The 17,643-nt window shown below is 34.6% G+C and overlaps 1 protein-coding gene across 1 annotated transcript in view; it reads right to left on the bottom strand.

Annotated features, from left to right (window-relative positions):
* The window catches only part of LOC150109937 (proton myo-inositol cotransporter-like), a 373,837-nt gene extending 363,654 nt beyond the window's left edge, over positions 1–10,183 (bottom strand). Inside the window, exon 1 of the mRNA XM_090399830.1 lies at positions 9,793–10,183. Coding sequence (XP_090255956.1) covers positions 9,793–10,183 — 391 coding nt within the window. The remainder of the gene's footprint in view (positions 1–9,792) is intronic.
* Between the last annotated feature and the right edge of the window lie 7,460 nt (positions 10,184–17,643).

Raw genomic sequence — 17,643 nt, 5'->3', positions numbered from 1 at the left:
TCCTCCCTCGATGAGTCTCTGGACTCCCTGGAGGTGTCACGTAATAACAATAATGATTCAATTTGGGTTTAAACTTGTGTTGAAGCCCAAATTGAATTATCAATTATATTGGCTTATGAATCTAATTAGTTAAATGAAGTTAATTATATTCCTAAGCCAATATTTTGACTTGGTCAGCATCTTCATGGGCACAAAGATGCAAGCACATCAGTAAGGCAGCAAACAGACTAAAAGGCAGTTCTTACTATCTAACTGGCAGCACCTCTATGGGTGAGGTGATAAGGAACTTGCTGATGGTCTCAAAAGGATTGTCTTCAGATTTTTGGAAATGTAAACAGCCAAATTTAAGTTTGGGAAATTGTGCCATGTACGTAAACAAATTCGGTTAAATCGCACTGCCAAAAATCTGGGAAACCATCATCTTGAGGATGTCAATTCTGTTCCACTCCATCTCTACAGACAATGTTAAGAGTATCCAGGTGTAACCTACCAGCCATTCCATGTACCTATATGTTAAGTTCACCTCTAAGGTTAATCTTGTATTCCTCAGTCCCATTGAGATGCCAATTTGGTAGGGTAATGCCCATGGAAACATCTATGAAAAGAGAGCTGAAACAGACTATATTTGAGAAAGATGATAAAGTGAGTCAGGAAACAAGAATCTTTTTAGGTTATCACTCCAAACATAAATGATATTCTAAGAATGGATTGATTTGGAATTTGTATAGTTAGTTGCTGTATGGTTAAAAAGTAGCATCATGAGCAGAAAAGAATGTTTAGTTTTTTAATACTGAGGAAGTTATTCATATGCATTTATATCAGAAAATGCTACAGGTAAATGTTAGCTGATGAAAAGATAAATCTTGTCTAGTATGTATGAAGGTAAGAGAAGTAATGATTGATCATTCCCATTCATATCACTAGTCTGAGGGATGCTTTTAAATACAGTCAGTGCTCTTGCTAAAAAACTTCTTAGCCAATTGCTACAATCCCTACCATATACAATATATATGACAACACCAAACCCCACCTCTTCCCCTCTCCAGAAACTACACCAAAACTTACTATTCTGTATATACAGGGGATATCTGAAATACTAACAAAAATCCTCTAAAAAATAACCTTATAACCACTTAGACCAGATAATCTTCATCCCTTATCTGCTCCAAATACCTGCCACAGTTAGTCCATAGACCTTATAAAGTGCAAGGAACCTTTACTAGGTTTATTGCTGTCGTAAGCTATCCTATACAGCCAAACAAGGATTACATCCATTTCCACTACTATGGCCATGCCAAACTAGCTGACCATGTTTTGAAGGCAATGCCTCAAATTTTGGAAATACTCATATGCTGTACTTTATCCTAACAAAAACAACTATTTTAGTCCACTAGGCACATTATTTAGAACTTCAGGCTCACCTTCAACTGCCATGTTTCAGCCTTATTCACCAATATAGTGCCTGCATGCACACTATATTGCATTGTGTTCCCAGATGATGATGGCAATTTGCCTTTGCTGAAATACTGGAAGTATTAAATTTATAGTAATTAATATTAATATGTTGTAATTTCCTTAAAACATTATGGTTATGAACAGTCAATGAATAAGCCTTATTGTTAGCAAACTTGTTTTCTTGATTTTGCATTTCCATTATCTCACTGGATAAAATTCTCTAAACTCCTAGCCTATATCCATTCAAATTTAAAGAAGTCATAAGGCCTTTGTCCAATAAATTCATTCTACGTTACCACATACTGCACACCATTCTTTCTGCAAACCTAGGCATTTTACACTTACACTATTTATTTTCTATCTCTCCCTCCCCCTCCTTCCTGCTTTTTATTGGTTTTCTTTTGGTAACTAATATTCTCTTCTTCTGTACTTGTCTTTAAAGTCATTCATACTAGTCTTAGACTAGTATGAATACATTACATTGATTAAACATACACACATAACCACAGTAATAAGATTTTTTTAATAAGTAAATATTTCATCCTAAGTATCATAGGACATCTTCAGTACAGTTAATTCAAACAATACTAGGAATTGCACACAGTTAGGGTGCATGCTTACAATGGAATCCCTCTATGCGTGCAGTAGCGCGCTATAGAATGAAATTAAAATATATCCGAAAAAAAAAAAAAGGGGGGGGGAGTACATTAAAAATGAGATAACATATATAAAATTATTTTACACAATTTAGGATGACAATTTCCCAGACTTTAGGGATAGTAAGAACATTCTTACTATGTCAGATTTGTGTCAAAGGTTCTGCACATTATACTTTTGTTGTTAAACCAAACGTTTTTATTAACACCAGACCTCCACCATGAAGGCAAAACACTTACTGTGGAAGGGAAGAGCAACTCCACAAATGAAATTTATTGAACAAAATACATTTACAAGCTTCAATGTGATGTCTGTTCTGCTTACTGCTGCAAGTGTTTAGTGCCCTATCAGCAAATTTGTGTTTGATAAGGAAGTGAAGTATTTTTCATAGAATGGTTCTTGCAATTTAGGGGGATATTCTGTGGAATATTAGGGATCAAATTCTAGAAGAATGTCAGGACTGTTGGGAAAAGGTCACTTACCAAAATACTTCTCTCACAGATCAGATACTTCAGAACTGTACCTAGTTACAGCAAAATTTATATATGAAAAACAAACTTTTTATTAAGAAAACGAAATTCATTGAAGGAAAAGAAATTAAACTGTTTCTTTAAGCATAAAATGAAATTAACAATATAATAACCCAAAAGGTAGCGTCTCACTTGCCTTATCCTAGCTTTGCTTCACATTCATGTGAAGCAGAGCACTAATTTTGTTATGCAAATTGCACGAGATCTGAGTCAGATTCTCAATCCTTTTTAACATATTTTGGAGGAGACCAAGAACACCAGTAACAGAAAAAGAGTACCTGATTTTTTACTTAAAAGCAGACTTAGCAGTAATATGAAAGCTGAAATTACATCATTCTATTAGTCTTGCATGCAATAAGAACATTTGATCATACTTTAAGAAACATAAGTATAAACTGGTATATTTCCTTTTTCAGAGGTCTGGCCTAATTACTGTGACTTTAGCATACTATGTAGATTGTAATGTAGCTTGTTTCTTTGTATATATGTATACTCCAGATGATGACCTTGATATTAACGTTTATAAAGTCAGGCGATTATTTGGTTTATATTAAACTGAAATTTTACTATAAAAAGGTAGTTTTTTTCAATATTTTTTTAAATAATGGACCATGCATTAAAGTTTAACTATTACTTTATTTCTTTCCAATTATCATGAATAACTGGAAAGAAATGAAAAACTAACATTGAAATAATGCTTAAATTTTCAAAAATGTATGTAAAAAGGATGAAAAGTTTGAGTTTTAATAGAATCAAAGAAAATGACATAATTCCAGGTGTAATTTTATACTATTATTATGGAACACCAAGGTTTAATAGTGTGCCCTCCAACAATTCTGTGGGAGGACACTACTAAACTTGCCATCTCTCCTACTTGATCCTCCCACTACATAATGATACTTGGCATTAGCACACAACACCACCTATTACTCATCACCTCCAATAGAATTGTTTTGTCTATTTGCAAACTTGTGCTGGATTTAGAAGTATAACATCATCTACATAAAGTAAAGAGCTAAGATTAACATTGCCAATTTTGATATCAGATTTAATACCACTTTCCTTCATAATGTGATGTTTCTCTCTAAAGAGACTATTTCTGAGGTATTCGTATATGGTTGCAAATTTGGATGTTAATACAGAATGAAAAGAGGCATGTTTTCTAGTATCAATGAAAATTAAGTAAAACTGTATGCAAAAAGTTTAATTACATAATTCTGCAAGTGAGTATTGGCAAAGATGTTGGTCGACTCATGGATATCTGTAACAATTCATAAACGTTTTTGTTGTTGGTGGTGATGGTAGTAGTTAAAATACCAGTAAAATATTAACTACAGTTAGTCTCTTGCATTAATTCCTATTCTATTTTTGACAGATTTATCAAATCTAAAAGTTCATTTAGGTTTGTTTTTCTGAAGATCCAAAATCTAAATAAAAATTCTAAACTGTGATCACTATTTTATCAGGAATTTGTATATAATTATACAAATTCCTACCACCCTCTGTGAACTTAATTGTAAATGAGAAGTTTCACTAGCTAAGTCTGTAAGAAAATGATCACACACACACAGTGATCATAAAGTCATGCAACCAAAAGTTTGAATTTGTACCAATTGTTTCCAAATCATAATCATTCCTTACACCATCATATTATTACAAACTATAGGAGATGCTGAGTTCAATGTGATATGCACGGGTTGTTCTGAATATAGCTTTATTCATTGTGAAAGTGAAATATCTTTTTTTTTTCCCCCAGCTGCAACGAGTTTTCATTTTGGAAAGTTATTTTGCTAATCGATATTGATACACTGTTTTTGGGAAACAATCTGCTGTAGATCAGAATCGCTCAGAAGATCATTTTGACTGATGATAAAATGGATGAGGAAGAGAGCACTACAGCAGTCCCAACAATAAAGCTTTGGGAAACTTGCCATGAAATCAATGTCATATGGTAGTGCTCAGAAAACTGCAAGATTGTTACACCTTCATCCATATTGTGCACACTCAATCTATGAACTGAAGGACTCAGATGAAGGCAAATGAATAATCTTCTGCAGATAGTTATACTCATTTGTTGAAGAACGTAGTTTAGAGATGCTTGATACAATTTTCTTCAGTGACGAGGCCTAGTTTCACCTCAGCAGGTATATGAATTGTCAAAACAATTGGTTTTAGTCATGTGAAAATCCACAGCTTTTCAAGAAAAAAAGTTTTACATTCTCAAAAAATTGGAGTTTGGTGTGCAATATCATGCCATCATATAGTGGGAGCGATTTTCTTTGAAATGATGGTGAATAGTTCTGTCTACAAAAACATCATCACACAGTTCATGACACTCCTTGATATCAGCAAACAGCATTGGTCGTTCCAGCAAGACAGTACCACACGTTGAATAGTATCATACATTTTTTGCAAGAATTGTGGCCTCCAAGATCACCAGATTTCTTACCACCAGATTTTTTCCTTTAGTGATATCTCAAAAGGTGTCATTTATTAGAATCCTCACACACTGGATAAACTAAAAATGAACATTTAAAATAGCGATTGAAAACATCATGGTAAAAAGAATGCAAGTTTGCATTCATGAAGGAGGTGGTCACATTCAACATGTTATAATAAAGTTACTATTTTTCTTTTGTTATAAAGCTCTGATTATAACTTGTATTTTCTCTTTCATATACTTATAATTAACCTCGAAACAGATGAAATTTTTGAGCAACCCAAAAATGTTATTTTTGGGTTGCTCAACTTTATGATCCACACCCACACACTCTTTAATTGTTGAAAGTATTTTTCACTTTTGTGGATACGTATATTGTTATGCATTAAGGGATTGGCCACTACCCAGACTAGTTTCGACCTTTATTGAGGTCTCTTCAGTGGGAGACAGGCCCAGAGTTGGAGATACCAGGCAGAAGCAATAGCAAGGTTATCTTTACCTATAGGAGTTGTGTTTTGCATTATGGGAGATACTGGGATAGGAGTGTTGGTATCTTTCTCCACCTTTGTTACAAGTTGCCTGGTGTTGTACTACTTACCCAGTTAAGATAGTACAACACTATATTCAGTCCTGAAGATATTTTCAGGTGCAAACTTTGTTTGCTCTCACTGGGAAAAAGGATTAAACTAAATTTATTATTACACTCTTTAACTGTAAATGGTGAAAATCAGCTAAAAAGTCAACCGATGCATTAAATTTTCATGGTGTTGATGCAATCTCGTTGCAGTGGCTGTTTAGAATAATTAATGGTTTTCTTGTGAACCGTAATAATTTATTCTACACATGCAGCTGTGATGTGTGAAGTATGTAATTTTTTGAATGCGGTTTTACTGTTCCTTAACTCAACTTATGAAAGTACCCTTCTAATAACAAGCAAAAGCAACAGTCAAATTATATTTCTTTTACATATTAACATGTAAAAATTATATTTTTAATAGAAATGAAAGATGCATTAATCAAAATGATATGCAAACAACTATCTATGCACTAAGACATCCACTAATATTAATATTAGCTGTCAATAACAGCCAGTGAAGATTGCACACTTTTCATCTTTTACTTTCCCCTGATTAATGACTAGATCTTTCAGCACAATCTGCTGATATCTAAGACAGGCTGTAAGAACTATTCATTTGAAATAAAAGTCTGCAATAGCTTACACTGTAGATAAAATTCTACACTAAGAAATTTATACTTTATATTTAAATTTGCATAGATATTTAAATGAAGGAAATAAAGTGACAATGTATAAAAGGAATCCAAAAGGGAAAGATGTATACTAGTGAAGTTTGGGGGTGCAAGAGAAATGCAAGATACTGAAAGTACCCCTCCCCACACACACACACTCAGTAATTGGATTTTATTTAAATTTTCTGCTATATGAGAAGCAAAAATTTGAAATTTTAAAAATTCTGTATCACCATAATCCCTCTCCCAAATACCAATTTACTGCAGGTGCAATAATCATCATCCTTTTAATGATTAATAGAAAAGATTTCTCCTATAGAGTTCTAATTTTCATTACCATCCAGTTACACCAATCATTTTCATCCATCAGTTACTACACTGTCTAAAATAAGGTACCTAGTACTGTAACATCAGTGCATAGATAAACTGTCAATAAAGGAAAAGTAAGTTAACGTCTTATAGACAGGTTTAGGTGTTGGACACTTCATTTTTTTTTTTTTTTTTTACACAAAACAAAATCATATGTAAATTAACTAGCTTATATTTTACTGGATACATTTTGCTACCATCATAATGGCAGACCACACTTTGGACACCATTTAACATAGAATTAGATTGCATGATGAACGATATATAAGTTATTAATCAGACTTGATTAATAGCCATTACTAATTCTCTTTTCCTAACTTCAACAATGCCTAACCTGTTAAAATTTTGGAGACAAATCTTAAAATCAATTTCATTACTTTAATACCTTCCATACAACATTAGAGGGGACCAAATTAGAACTTTAGGTCTTGTCTGTCACAACTTGAATTGTAATGGACACTTGTTTGTATGCAACAAATAGTGCTTTGAAAGATGATGCTTTGAAAGATAAGCTGTTAATATCTTTTTATGATTTACTGTTATTGTGGTAATCCCCCCCAAAAAGTAACCTTTTATACAATGCCCACTCATGAAAGACTGCAAACCCCATAGTACATTGGTATCATGAGTAGGTCAAGTTTTTTTTTTTTTTTTCCCTTCATCTCTTGTTTTTATTTATATACACACAAATTCACAGACCATTGTCTAGAGACCAAACAAGACCTTTTCCAAGCAACTTCAGGTTCACAGTGTAGGAATCTTACACACTAGGCAATGAAATTTAACTCCCACTTGTTAACTGGTGGAAAACCAGAGTCTGAATTCTAATTACAATAAGAGAAATCTTTATATGGGCTTTTTTCAATGGAAGGCAAGTTAGCAGTTTTTATATAAGGTAGAAGTTTTTCCCTTGGGAAACCAGTTTTTTTTCATCCCATTTATACACAAACTGACTAGAAAACATGCACAATTATAAACAAAAATAATGTTAGTGAGCAATAAATGTCAATATAGATAGTTGTGTAAAGTGTATATTTAGGATAAAGTGACAATTAGGATTTAGTAGATTTGGGATAAAGTGATTAGGACAATTTGACTGATTGTAAGGTGTAGCACCTTCCCACAGTAAGTCCTTGAACTCTTTGGAGGGTTATGTAATGTTAAAAGCATTCATACCCACAACAAGATTCGAATCTGCTTGGCCAAACAGATGTATAAAAATAAGTGGAATGATTGTATAACAGAGCGGTTTACGTCGATGAGTCCTGGAACCGTGTAATAATAAAATCTCATGGATTATAATTTAGTTAGAATTATAGCTAAAGCCTACTAAGGCCTTAATTCCTGTTAATTAGTCAGGACTTTCCGTCTTTACAGGCATCGGCATTACGGAATGAACAACGGAAGCTAACTTCATTTGAAGTGACTTATATATTACGATCTCTTTAGGTATAAGTTTTGTTATATACAGTTTTACGCAGGCCCAGCGGTACACTGCAAACATTTTTCAGCGACTGGACTTCTTTGGGCAAGCAATATATGTAATCTAATTCCGTCAATTGGAGCGCGGGCTTGAGTTTCCATTCTAGTATTTTTGAACAAATTCCTTCAAAAATGCGTTCGTTTCCCGAAGATTTCGCTTAGAATTTTAATTCTACCAATCTATGCCTATCCCCGCAAATTTTTAAATATATTTTCTCGTCTTTTTTGAGGTTTTTTTTTTTTTTCATGATAGTACTAAGCATATACAAAATAAATGTATGGTGATTAAAATCGCGAAAAAAAAAACAGAACTGTTTTAAGTACGGCGCCCAGTTGTGTAAAGAAGAAATAGCAATGACGCGTTCATTTTAAATCATACATCGCTTAGCAAATACCCACGAAGAAACTAAAAGTTTCTTTTTTTTTTCCCCCTTCCTTTTTTGTATAGCATTATTTGTGACATTTCACGGGACATACCTGTGCTTGGCATGTTTCATACAAGATTACCTTATTATTATTATTACCACGGGCTACTCCAGGAGTCCTTAGACTCATCGAGGGAGGCCCTAAACATCATGTTCACACAGCTGTTCAACATTCTCACAGTATCTATCATACCTTGCCTTGAACTCGCTCACTGTCATAGCACCCACAACAGACTCTGGCAGCTTATTCCACTCATTTACCACTCTAAAAGTAAAGAACCCAGCTCTAACACCCCTGCTAACCACGCTCTTGCCCAGCTTCCATGGGTGTCCCCTAGTTCTCCCACCACCAGTCCTGATCTCAAAAATATCATCTGAATTAATCCTATAGAATCCTTTTAGCAATTTGAATGTCTCAATCATATCTCCCCTTTTTCGCCTATCAACTAGTTTCTGCAACCCACAAATCTTCAACCTGTTCTCATATGGTTCATTCCATAGACCTGCTATCATCTTAGTCACTCGCCTCTGGATCCTCTCAACCTCCTCCCCATCAAGAAGGAACCGAGGTGACCAAATCTGAGCACAGTAGTCGAGATGAGGTCTTATCAGGGCTCGGTACAGAGGTACAATAACTTGTTTTTCTCTGCTCGTCAAGGTATTTTTCAACAACCAAGTGAGTTGATGAGCTGATTTATTGCATTTATTACGAATGTGGTCGGGAACTTAGGCCGGTGAGTATTCAAGGCAAACAACTGTTTGCAGTACGTGACAAAAGTTCAGTTTTGTTCTTAAAAACACGTATCATCTTGCTACTGTTACGGGGGGGCGGGACTTTAAAATAGTGAACGGTGTTAAAAATTCCATGCAATGTTTTTACTTCTGCAGTTTTGTTTCCCCAATATCAGTATAACTGAAGTCTAGTTTAAAAACAGTTGGGACATTAATGAATTTCGGATAATACCAGAAATGCGTATAGTTTCACAAGAAACTATACGCATGACTAATACTAACGATTTCTTTTTTCTGGGATAAAAAAAAAAAAAAAAAAAAAAAAATCGATATCGACTGTTTCTGTTAAATTATAAAGCAATTTCTAACTTATTATCGCTTCAATAAAAACACCTCAGAATGAAACTGTCAACAATAATTAAAAATAATGTTCGGAAAATATTCAGGTACTTACCTATTCCAGCACCAACGATTATTCTGCCGACTAACAGAACCCACTTTACACGAGCTATGCCCATTAGAACAGCCCCCAATGTGAATATAAAACTCGCTGCTATAATAACAGGCTTTCTTCCAAAGAAATCAGTAACAGTACCTCCCACTAACGAAAACAGCCACGCTGCAGCAATTGTGACACTGACGATAAGTTCTTGCCATACATCATCCAAATGAAATTTGTCCCGCAAAAGTATCATCGCACCGGACACAACGCCGGTATCGTAACCAAACAGAAAACCACCAACAGCTGACAAAAGCGTAACGACATACATAAAAACCGGAGTTTTAGGCTTTAATTTGTCTAAAACAAGCCGATCTTCCTCCTCTGTTTCTGTATTACTGAACATTATTACGTTTTAGTACTGTAGTCTCAGCAAAAAATATTATATTATAACATAAAAATACGAGCGGATTGGTAATAACGGTTCATACAACTCCTTAAAACACAGCGAACTTCACATACAACCACTCGTCTAACAAACACCTACCACAATCACGGTACAGGTTGACAGAACTCCGCTAAAAATTACAACATGGAATCACCAGTGACATCTAGCGTGGAAAGAATTTGCGCAGAAACTTTTCACAGTAGTAGATGGCGCTCATATTTATAAACAAACTTACCACGACAAAGTTCATTCAATGATTAAAAATGACAATAATAAATAAATAAAGTTTATTTTTTGTTTTTTTTGCGCAGTGAATAACATCCTACTTTTCCCCAAACATTTATATAAATATAGGCTACATATTTCAAACTTTGTGGTGTTCATACATTTAAAAAAAAAAAAAAAAAAAGTTTTCATTACTTTGAAATACTTATTCAAACTAGAAAAGGAAACGGTATACTAACAATTTTATGTTCGAAATATTACTATGTACTGTATTTAAAAGTCCTTTACTTACTTCGTTAAACATCAACAAGTAAAATATAAGTTAGGCAAGATAATAAAATATTCGAAAATATTTATATTTCGCATATCTTTTGAAATATGTAACTCATAAGTAAAATTACAGTCATCACTTGAAAAAAAATTACGTGTACATAGCGGACTTAAGTCGCTACCTGAAGAAGAATATTGAAATTTATTAACACTGAATAAGTAGTAGTACAAATGAAAATATAATAGAATAGATGGAACAAGTATTTAGCACAATACAAGTGCTAACAGTAGATTAGTGAAAAAGTAATATTACATATGTTATAGAAAAAAAATTCTACAATTATTTTTCAAGTGGTAATATAGAGACTGATAGTTAAATAAAAGAAGTGGGAATAAAGAACAGAAAATGGAAATAGATTTTAAAGAATCGTACAATGTGTGTAACCAATGGCCGTAGCCACACTGGTTACTATAAAAACGCAAATATAGGCGATATATTAAGTGAAACAATTAAATATTAAATATTAATTAAATAAATGTTAAAAATTAGCGACTAAAAAAAATAAACCATTATATAGCTGTAATAATTTTACTTTCGGTTTTTTTTTTTTTTTCATTTGTTGGTTTTCATAAACACCGAATTCTTATTGAGTCTAAACAGTTTATATGAGCAAACTGAATTCAGTCTTTCCAGATATCGATTACGTGGTTAAGGGAGAAGGCATGGTACGGCTTGGATGCAAAGTTGACCAAGCAAGTCAGATAGAAATGCACTGTATTCCTTTCCAAACAGATAAACTGTCCTAATAATACACTTATGACTTTGACCAAACATTTAGTAGTTGGAAGGGTACCAATCGTTCGATGCTGTTGGCACACTCTCCCTCGATGAGTCTTTAGACTCCCTGAAGGTGTCAAATAATAATAATAATAATAATAATAATAATAATAATAATAATAATAATAATAATAATAATAATTGATTTTGCCAAACAAGAGGAATGCACATTCCTAATTAGGCAGAAAGATATATTCAAAGACAATGTGCAAATTCTGAATGTTTAAACTGAATTTTAATTCATGAAGTTTGCATTGTACAAATAATTTCTTAAAAATTATTTTAAGAAATTATTATAAGAACAGAAATTATTAAAAAAATTTCTGTTCTTATTTCTTACATCACACAAAAAGAAAATGTATTATTATTATTATTGTTTTTATAATAATTAAAGGTCTGTGTAGCTCAGTGGAAGTGGCTTTTGCATCCTCTGCGCTAGGCTGCCCGAAGATAGACTTAAGTTCAAATCTACTTGCCTTTCTTTGACCGGTTCCCGAGTTAATCTCAATCTCTGGCAAGGGAAAGTGGGGTTTTTCTCCCGAAAACTCATGTTTTTCATCCAGTAAACTCAAGAAAATCGACCACAGAACCTACATTACTTCAGACAGTAACTCATTTTAGAATTAGGTAACCAAGAGATGACGGCACTTATTTGTTTATCTTTTCATCAGTTGCCACACATAATTAATGATAGTCATGGGCCAACTATCTGATTGGCTACTGGTGAGATTGAACTGCCCTCTTAGTCTCCAAAAGCTAGACAGAGTTAAAAGGCCTCAACTATACATTTTAAGGGAATAAAAGGCCTCAACTATACATTTTAAGGGAATAAAAGGCTTTAGCTAATTTATTATTATGACTTACCCAACGAAGGAGTCTAAGGACTCATCCTGGGAGAATGCATTACTCTACTACGAAAAGAAAAGAAAACAAAACAGAACAATAAATATAGAAGTGTGTGTGTGTGTGTGTGTGTGTGTGTGTGTGTGTGTGTGTGTGTGTGTGTGTGTGTGTGTGTGTGTGTGTGTGTGTGTGTGTGGCAAAAGAATAATAGGAAAGTGTAATTATGATTAATATAATTTGCTAGTATTCCTCCACTAAATGCTCTAACGGAGTCTATGAATTGTTCTGCTCAATTCGGAAAGAAAATGCACTCATGCCAGCAGTTGTAAGTTTTTCTTAGGGTTGAGGTGGTCGAATCCTATCAAGGACACAGGGAAATTGTGTATTAGAATTGTTATAGCTTGGCTGGTAAAAGAATGCATGAATCGTTCATAATTTTAGTACTCTTCGCTTCCCATCCATCTTTTTTTTTTATCTTAATGTACTGTTCTATCTTCTGTTAAGAATAATATGTGTCTTATATAATGTTTATAGTAGTAGCAATACGCAACGTAAGTTAGCTAGTTTTTATCTCTGTATCAGCGACTCCAATTAAAAACAAAATAAAAATTAGCTTGATTTATTGGAATAATGACGAAAGGAATTAGGAAAATTAAGTCAGTGTGTTATATCTATTAATTGCTTGTTCTTCCTGCCAGTTTGTCTGTTTTGCAGGATAATAACTCGAGTTTCTGCCGGGGAAATCTCTGTGGCATTAGCTAACTTGCTTTCAGTTGAGACGAGACTAGAATTTAAAGAGAGTCTCCATAGCTCAGTCGGTATAGACGAAGTCCTTTGGTTGGAAAGACCTGGGTTTGAATCCTGTCCGTGACGTGAGGAACTTTTATCTGGTCTATTTTGACTAAAAGTGAGTTAGCCGGTCTCATAGGGAGGTGTGTGTGTGTGGGGGGGGGTTCACTCAGAAACTGGTTTTTCGTCCCCAGAACAAGCTAACCAACTCTGTGAACACACGCATCTACAGACATAGGACACACCGGGAAGCATAGGGCTAATCATTTTATCCTCGAAGCGGTCGCGGTTTCGAATCGTACTAGGACATGCCCGATACCAGCGTAACGGCCCACTAGGCTTAATAGGTGAAATGAGGAGGGAGACGAGGAGAATGTAAAGAACAAATGTAAAATTAGAAATGACCATTGGTCCTTTAAGATAGCAAAACTAGAGAGATCGTCACCCGTAGGTGTCATATTGGATGCTTCATTCAGCTGAAAATAAGTTATGATATTGTTAACTTTTTTTAATTATTATTATCGGTTTTTTACATATTCCAATTCATCTGAAAGAAACGAGGTTTAGAAGGATTAAAGACATCATTTTTAAGAAGTAAATTTTAGCAATAATCTGTGCTCTGTAGCTAAAATAAGGATAGATTTAGCAATAGATATCAGTTGGTGGCACTGAAATTTAGGTGGAAGTTACTAAAGCCATCAGACTAGCAGTAAAAAGAAATGGATTACTGCCATGATGACATCCTTAATCATAACAGATTATTGACAATCTCCTCATAAAGTTTACAGCCAGCCAGAAGAATGTTGGGGTGTAAAATCATATAACCGTTCAAAGCAAAATGCAGCAGATTATGAAATTATTATTTCGCTGATAATAAAACTATTGGTTACTGAAAGATAAGTAACCAATAGTTATTTGTTAATTTGTTCCGCTTAGAACAAATAAATAAATGAGAATGAAGGCAAGATAATTAACCTAGTAATGATAATGTCTATCAAGACCTAGTCCTGATAAGAATTGTCCATATCATAATTAACTTAATTCATTAATATGATTACAATTAACCTAGTAAACTACTCTGTTTCATCAGACCTAGAAACGCCAAGATCTGATAAAACTTGTTCACACTGGAATGTGTCTTGTGGACTTAATATGTGTCTTATAGCAGGACGTAACGCGTCTAATGTGCCTCGTACCATGTGAGTGTGAAATAAGGCACAAGACAGCTGAGCATGAGCTTGTTAACAGAGAACTGTAAAAACACAAGAATCGATTTTCCGGCTTCTTGGAACTTGTATAATGTTTGATTTTATTACTGTATAATGACAGGCAACAGGGTACAAAACAATCAGAATGGTTTTATGCAAATTAAGCTCATATTGCAGGACAGGATAGATTAGTTCTGGTGAGGCACATTTGCCTTCCTTATTCTAGTTTTCAATCTATTCGAAACAATGAGGAATGGAGTTATTATGCTACATCATATGTTTCTATTAAACAAAGTAAAATAAATCCTATAATATTTTTTATTCCCATAAGGGAGTAAGTAGAGCTTTTGTAGTCTGAAAATCGTTTGGACTGTTGGTCTTCACCATTAACCACTGAGCAAGTTGGTCTTCACTAACAAGATCATTTGCACTTTGCACCCAATCAGAGCATTACACTGATACATTCCATTGACTGGATAAGGCGAAATTTTATTTTCTAGGTCTATCTAATTAGTTTCAAAAGGGGGGAAAGGGGGTTATTCCTCCAAAGTAGGCACATGTTCTCGACAATGTACATAAATAACACAAGTGATATACTGGGTGATTATAAAATAACGTCAGTGTTCAGAGCCCTCTAGCGAATAATGTATTGGACGAAACACACCAATATTCGGTAGACGTACACAGTGGAACATGGGGATTCGATTTAATGGAAAACAAAGTACCAAAAGTCGCCAAAAGGGGAAATTTTGGTGCTGTTTACAGAGTAAAATGCATTAATTTGCATTATCGCATTTCTTGTGAGCGATCATGCAATAAAAGGAAAGCCTGTGAGATTTCTTATCATTCGTAGACGAACTGCTTTTCGATGCCTCTCACGTTACATGAGCGTGCTTTGTTAGTCAAACTCAATTATCAGTGGAACAATAATGCCAGTGCTTATCTTCGTGATTTTCGGCATATGGAAAATTTACGAAAAGGACCGATTAGCATAACAAACTTACGAAAACTGATTCGGCTATTTGAAACTACCGGAACTCTAGCAGTGCAGGTAGGAAGGGGATGCAAGCCAATCAATCACCAACAAGTTGAACAAGTTGCAACTGCTACTGTGGAACAGGAGATGACGAATGTGCAGGGTACCAGCAGGGCACGAGCAATATCCCAGCAAACGGATATCGCATACACAATGGTGTGGAAAATCCTACATCAGATGTTGAAGTTTTACCCCTATAAAATCAGTCATGTTCAAGAATTTCGCCCTGGTGATGTGACCACACGAATCGACTTATCTTTGAGATTCTTAGTGAGCATGGAAGTCGATGATGCATGGCCGTGGCAGATTTTATGGAGTGACGAAGCGCATTTTTATTTGAACGGCGATATTAACACACGCAACTGTCGCATTTGGGCTGCAACTAATCCGCACATGTGTCTGCAGATGCCTATCCGCTAGCCCAAAGTCACAGTGTGGTGCGGATTTACGGAATATTTTATCATCGGTCCATACTTTTACGAGGAAAATTGCCAAAATGGACCAGTGACCTGTTCTGCCAATGTTAACAGGTATGCCAATATGCTACACACCTTTGTGGTTCCACAACTCACAACCACAGCAAATAGGATGTCTCGATTCGATCATCTTTATGTAGGATGGTGCACCACTCCACATCGGACTTCAGGTACAGCTTATTTTGCGACAACATTTCTCTGACAGAAGAATCATTAGTCATGCATTTCCCACACCATGGCCACCGAGATCGCCTGATCTCAATACTTGTGACTTTTGGCTGTGGAGATTTCTTAAAAGCATTGTGTATCAAGTACATGTACCCGATATTCCAACTTTGAAAGGTCGAATAACGTTACATATCAGACAAATCAATTCCGATATATTGCGAGCCACTGTGGAAAATGTCGTGCACCATCATATGCAGTTCCTGGAACATCAGAATGATGGTCATATTGAACCTCATTTGTGATTAACAATAAACGTCATGAAATTGATGTGTGCTGTCTTTCATTTGCCATTTAGTCACTCATTAGTCACACCTACTGAAATAAATTTGGAAGTGCCAAAAGTTTCCCTGTTGCCGACTTTTGGTACTATATTTTTTTTCGTTAAATCGAATCCCCATGTTCCACTGTGTACGTCTACCGAATATTGATGTGTTTCGTCTAATACATTACTCGCTAGAGGGCTCTGAACACTTGACGTTATTTTATAATCACCCGGTATATTGTTAAAATATTGCCTTGTGTATCTCTGTGTAATGAGTTTTGCAACAATAGCACTAAGCAGTTCATTCAGAAGACAATTGTGAGTTCAGTTCTATTCGCCAGTAGAGGGACATTTTCCTAAGCCTTTCTTCTAGCAGTTCTCAAACTAGTTGTTCCCTGGTTGTGCAAATAGTTTTTTTTTATCTCCAATAAACTAAGGTTTTTAACCCCATAATTCAAGAAAAATCGATCATAGAACGTGCATTATTTTAGACAATAATATATAGTGTTAGAGTAAGGGACACAAAGATGACTGCATCTTCTCCAGACACTGTTTAAATTTGAGAGCCTTGACCAGCTGCCTGTAATTGGCCACCCACCAGTTTTCAAACTTTAGCTATAAATGAATGACCTCACATGCTCCACTTGAGTAATAAAAGACATTACAAATTTATTTTATTACAACGCATTTTTAATTCTTCAAAGGGAGTAGGCAGACTTTTATCCCTAACTAGTTTGAGAAATGGAGTTTATTGTTTTAAGTTCGACCGGAACTAAGGCTATGAAGCTATCTTACTACCTGAGCTTACTTTGTTGCTATGAGATCAAGTTTCATATCCAGATTGCCAGAAGTCAGGCAATTCAAACTTAATTTTTTTTATTATTATTGTATGAAAAACTCGACCGTTCGGGAGAAAGTGCGATGAGTGTTAGTAATCCTTCAACATAAGTTTTTCAAAATGGATTATTATAATTTGAATACGCAATCACCATGAAAGGATCCTCGTATTGCCTTGCATACGAGTATTTTAGGTATTCACTAATCAGACTTCTCGAGTCTTTTGCTAGCAAAAAAAAAACTAACAGATATTTTACTGCATCTGTGGCTGGAAAATATCTGTTAGTTGGAAGCATATAGTGAATTTAATTAAATTTAATTTTATCTGAGTCGTACAAATTAGTGCAAATCTCAAACATATAATAAAAGACAATATGAAGATCTTTCTCGTGGATCACGTATTTTA

Source organism: Typopeltis vanoorti, chromosome 1, assembly GCF_054136105.1.
Source record: "Typopeltis vanoorti isolate ZY-2024b chromosome 1, IOZ_Tvanoo_1.0, whole genome shotgun sequence".
Lineage (NCBI taxonomy): Eukaryota > Metazoa > Arthropoda > Arachnida > Uropygi > Thelyphonidae > Typopeltis > Typopeltis vanoorti.
Note: the sequence above shows the minus strand (reverse complement) of the source record. Positions and strands in the feature narration are given on the sequence as shown.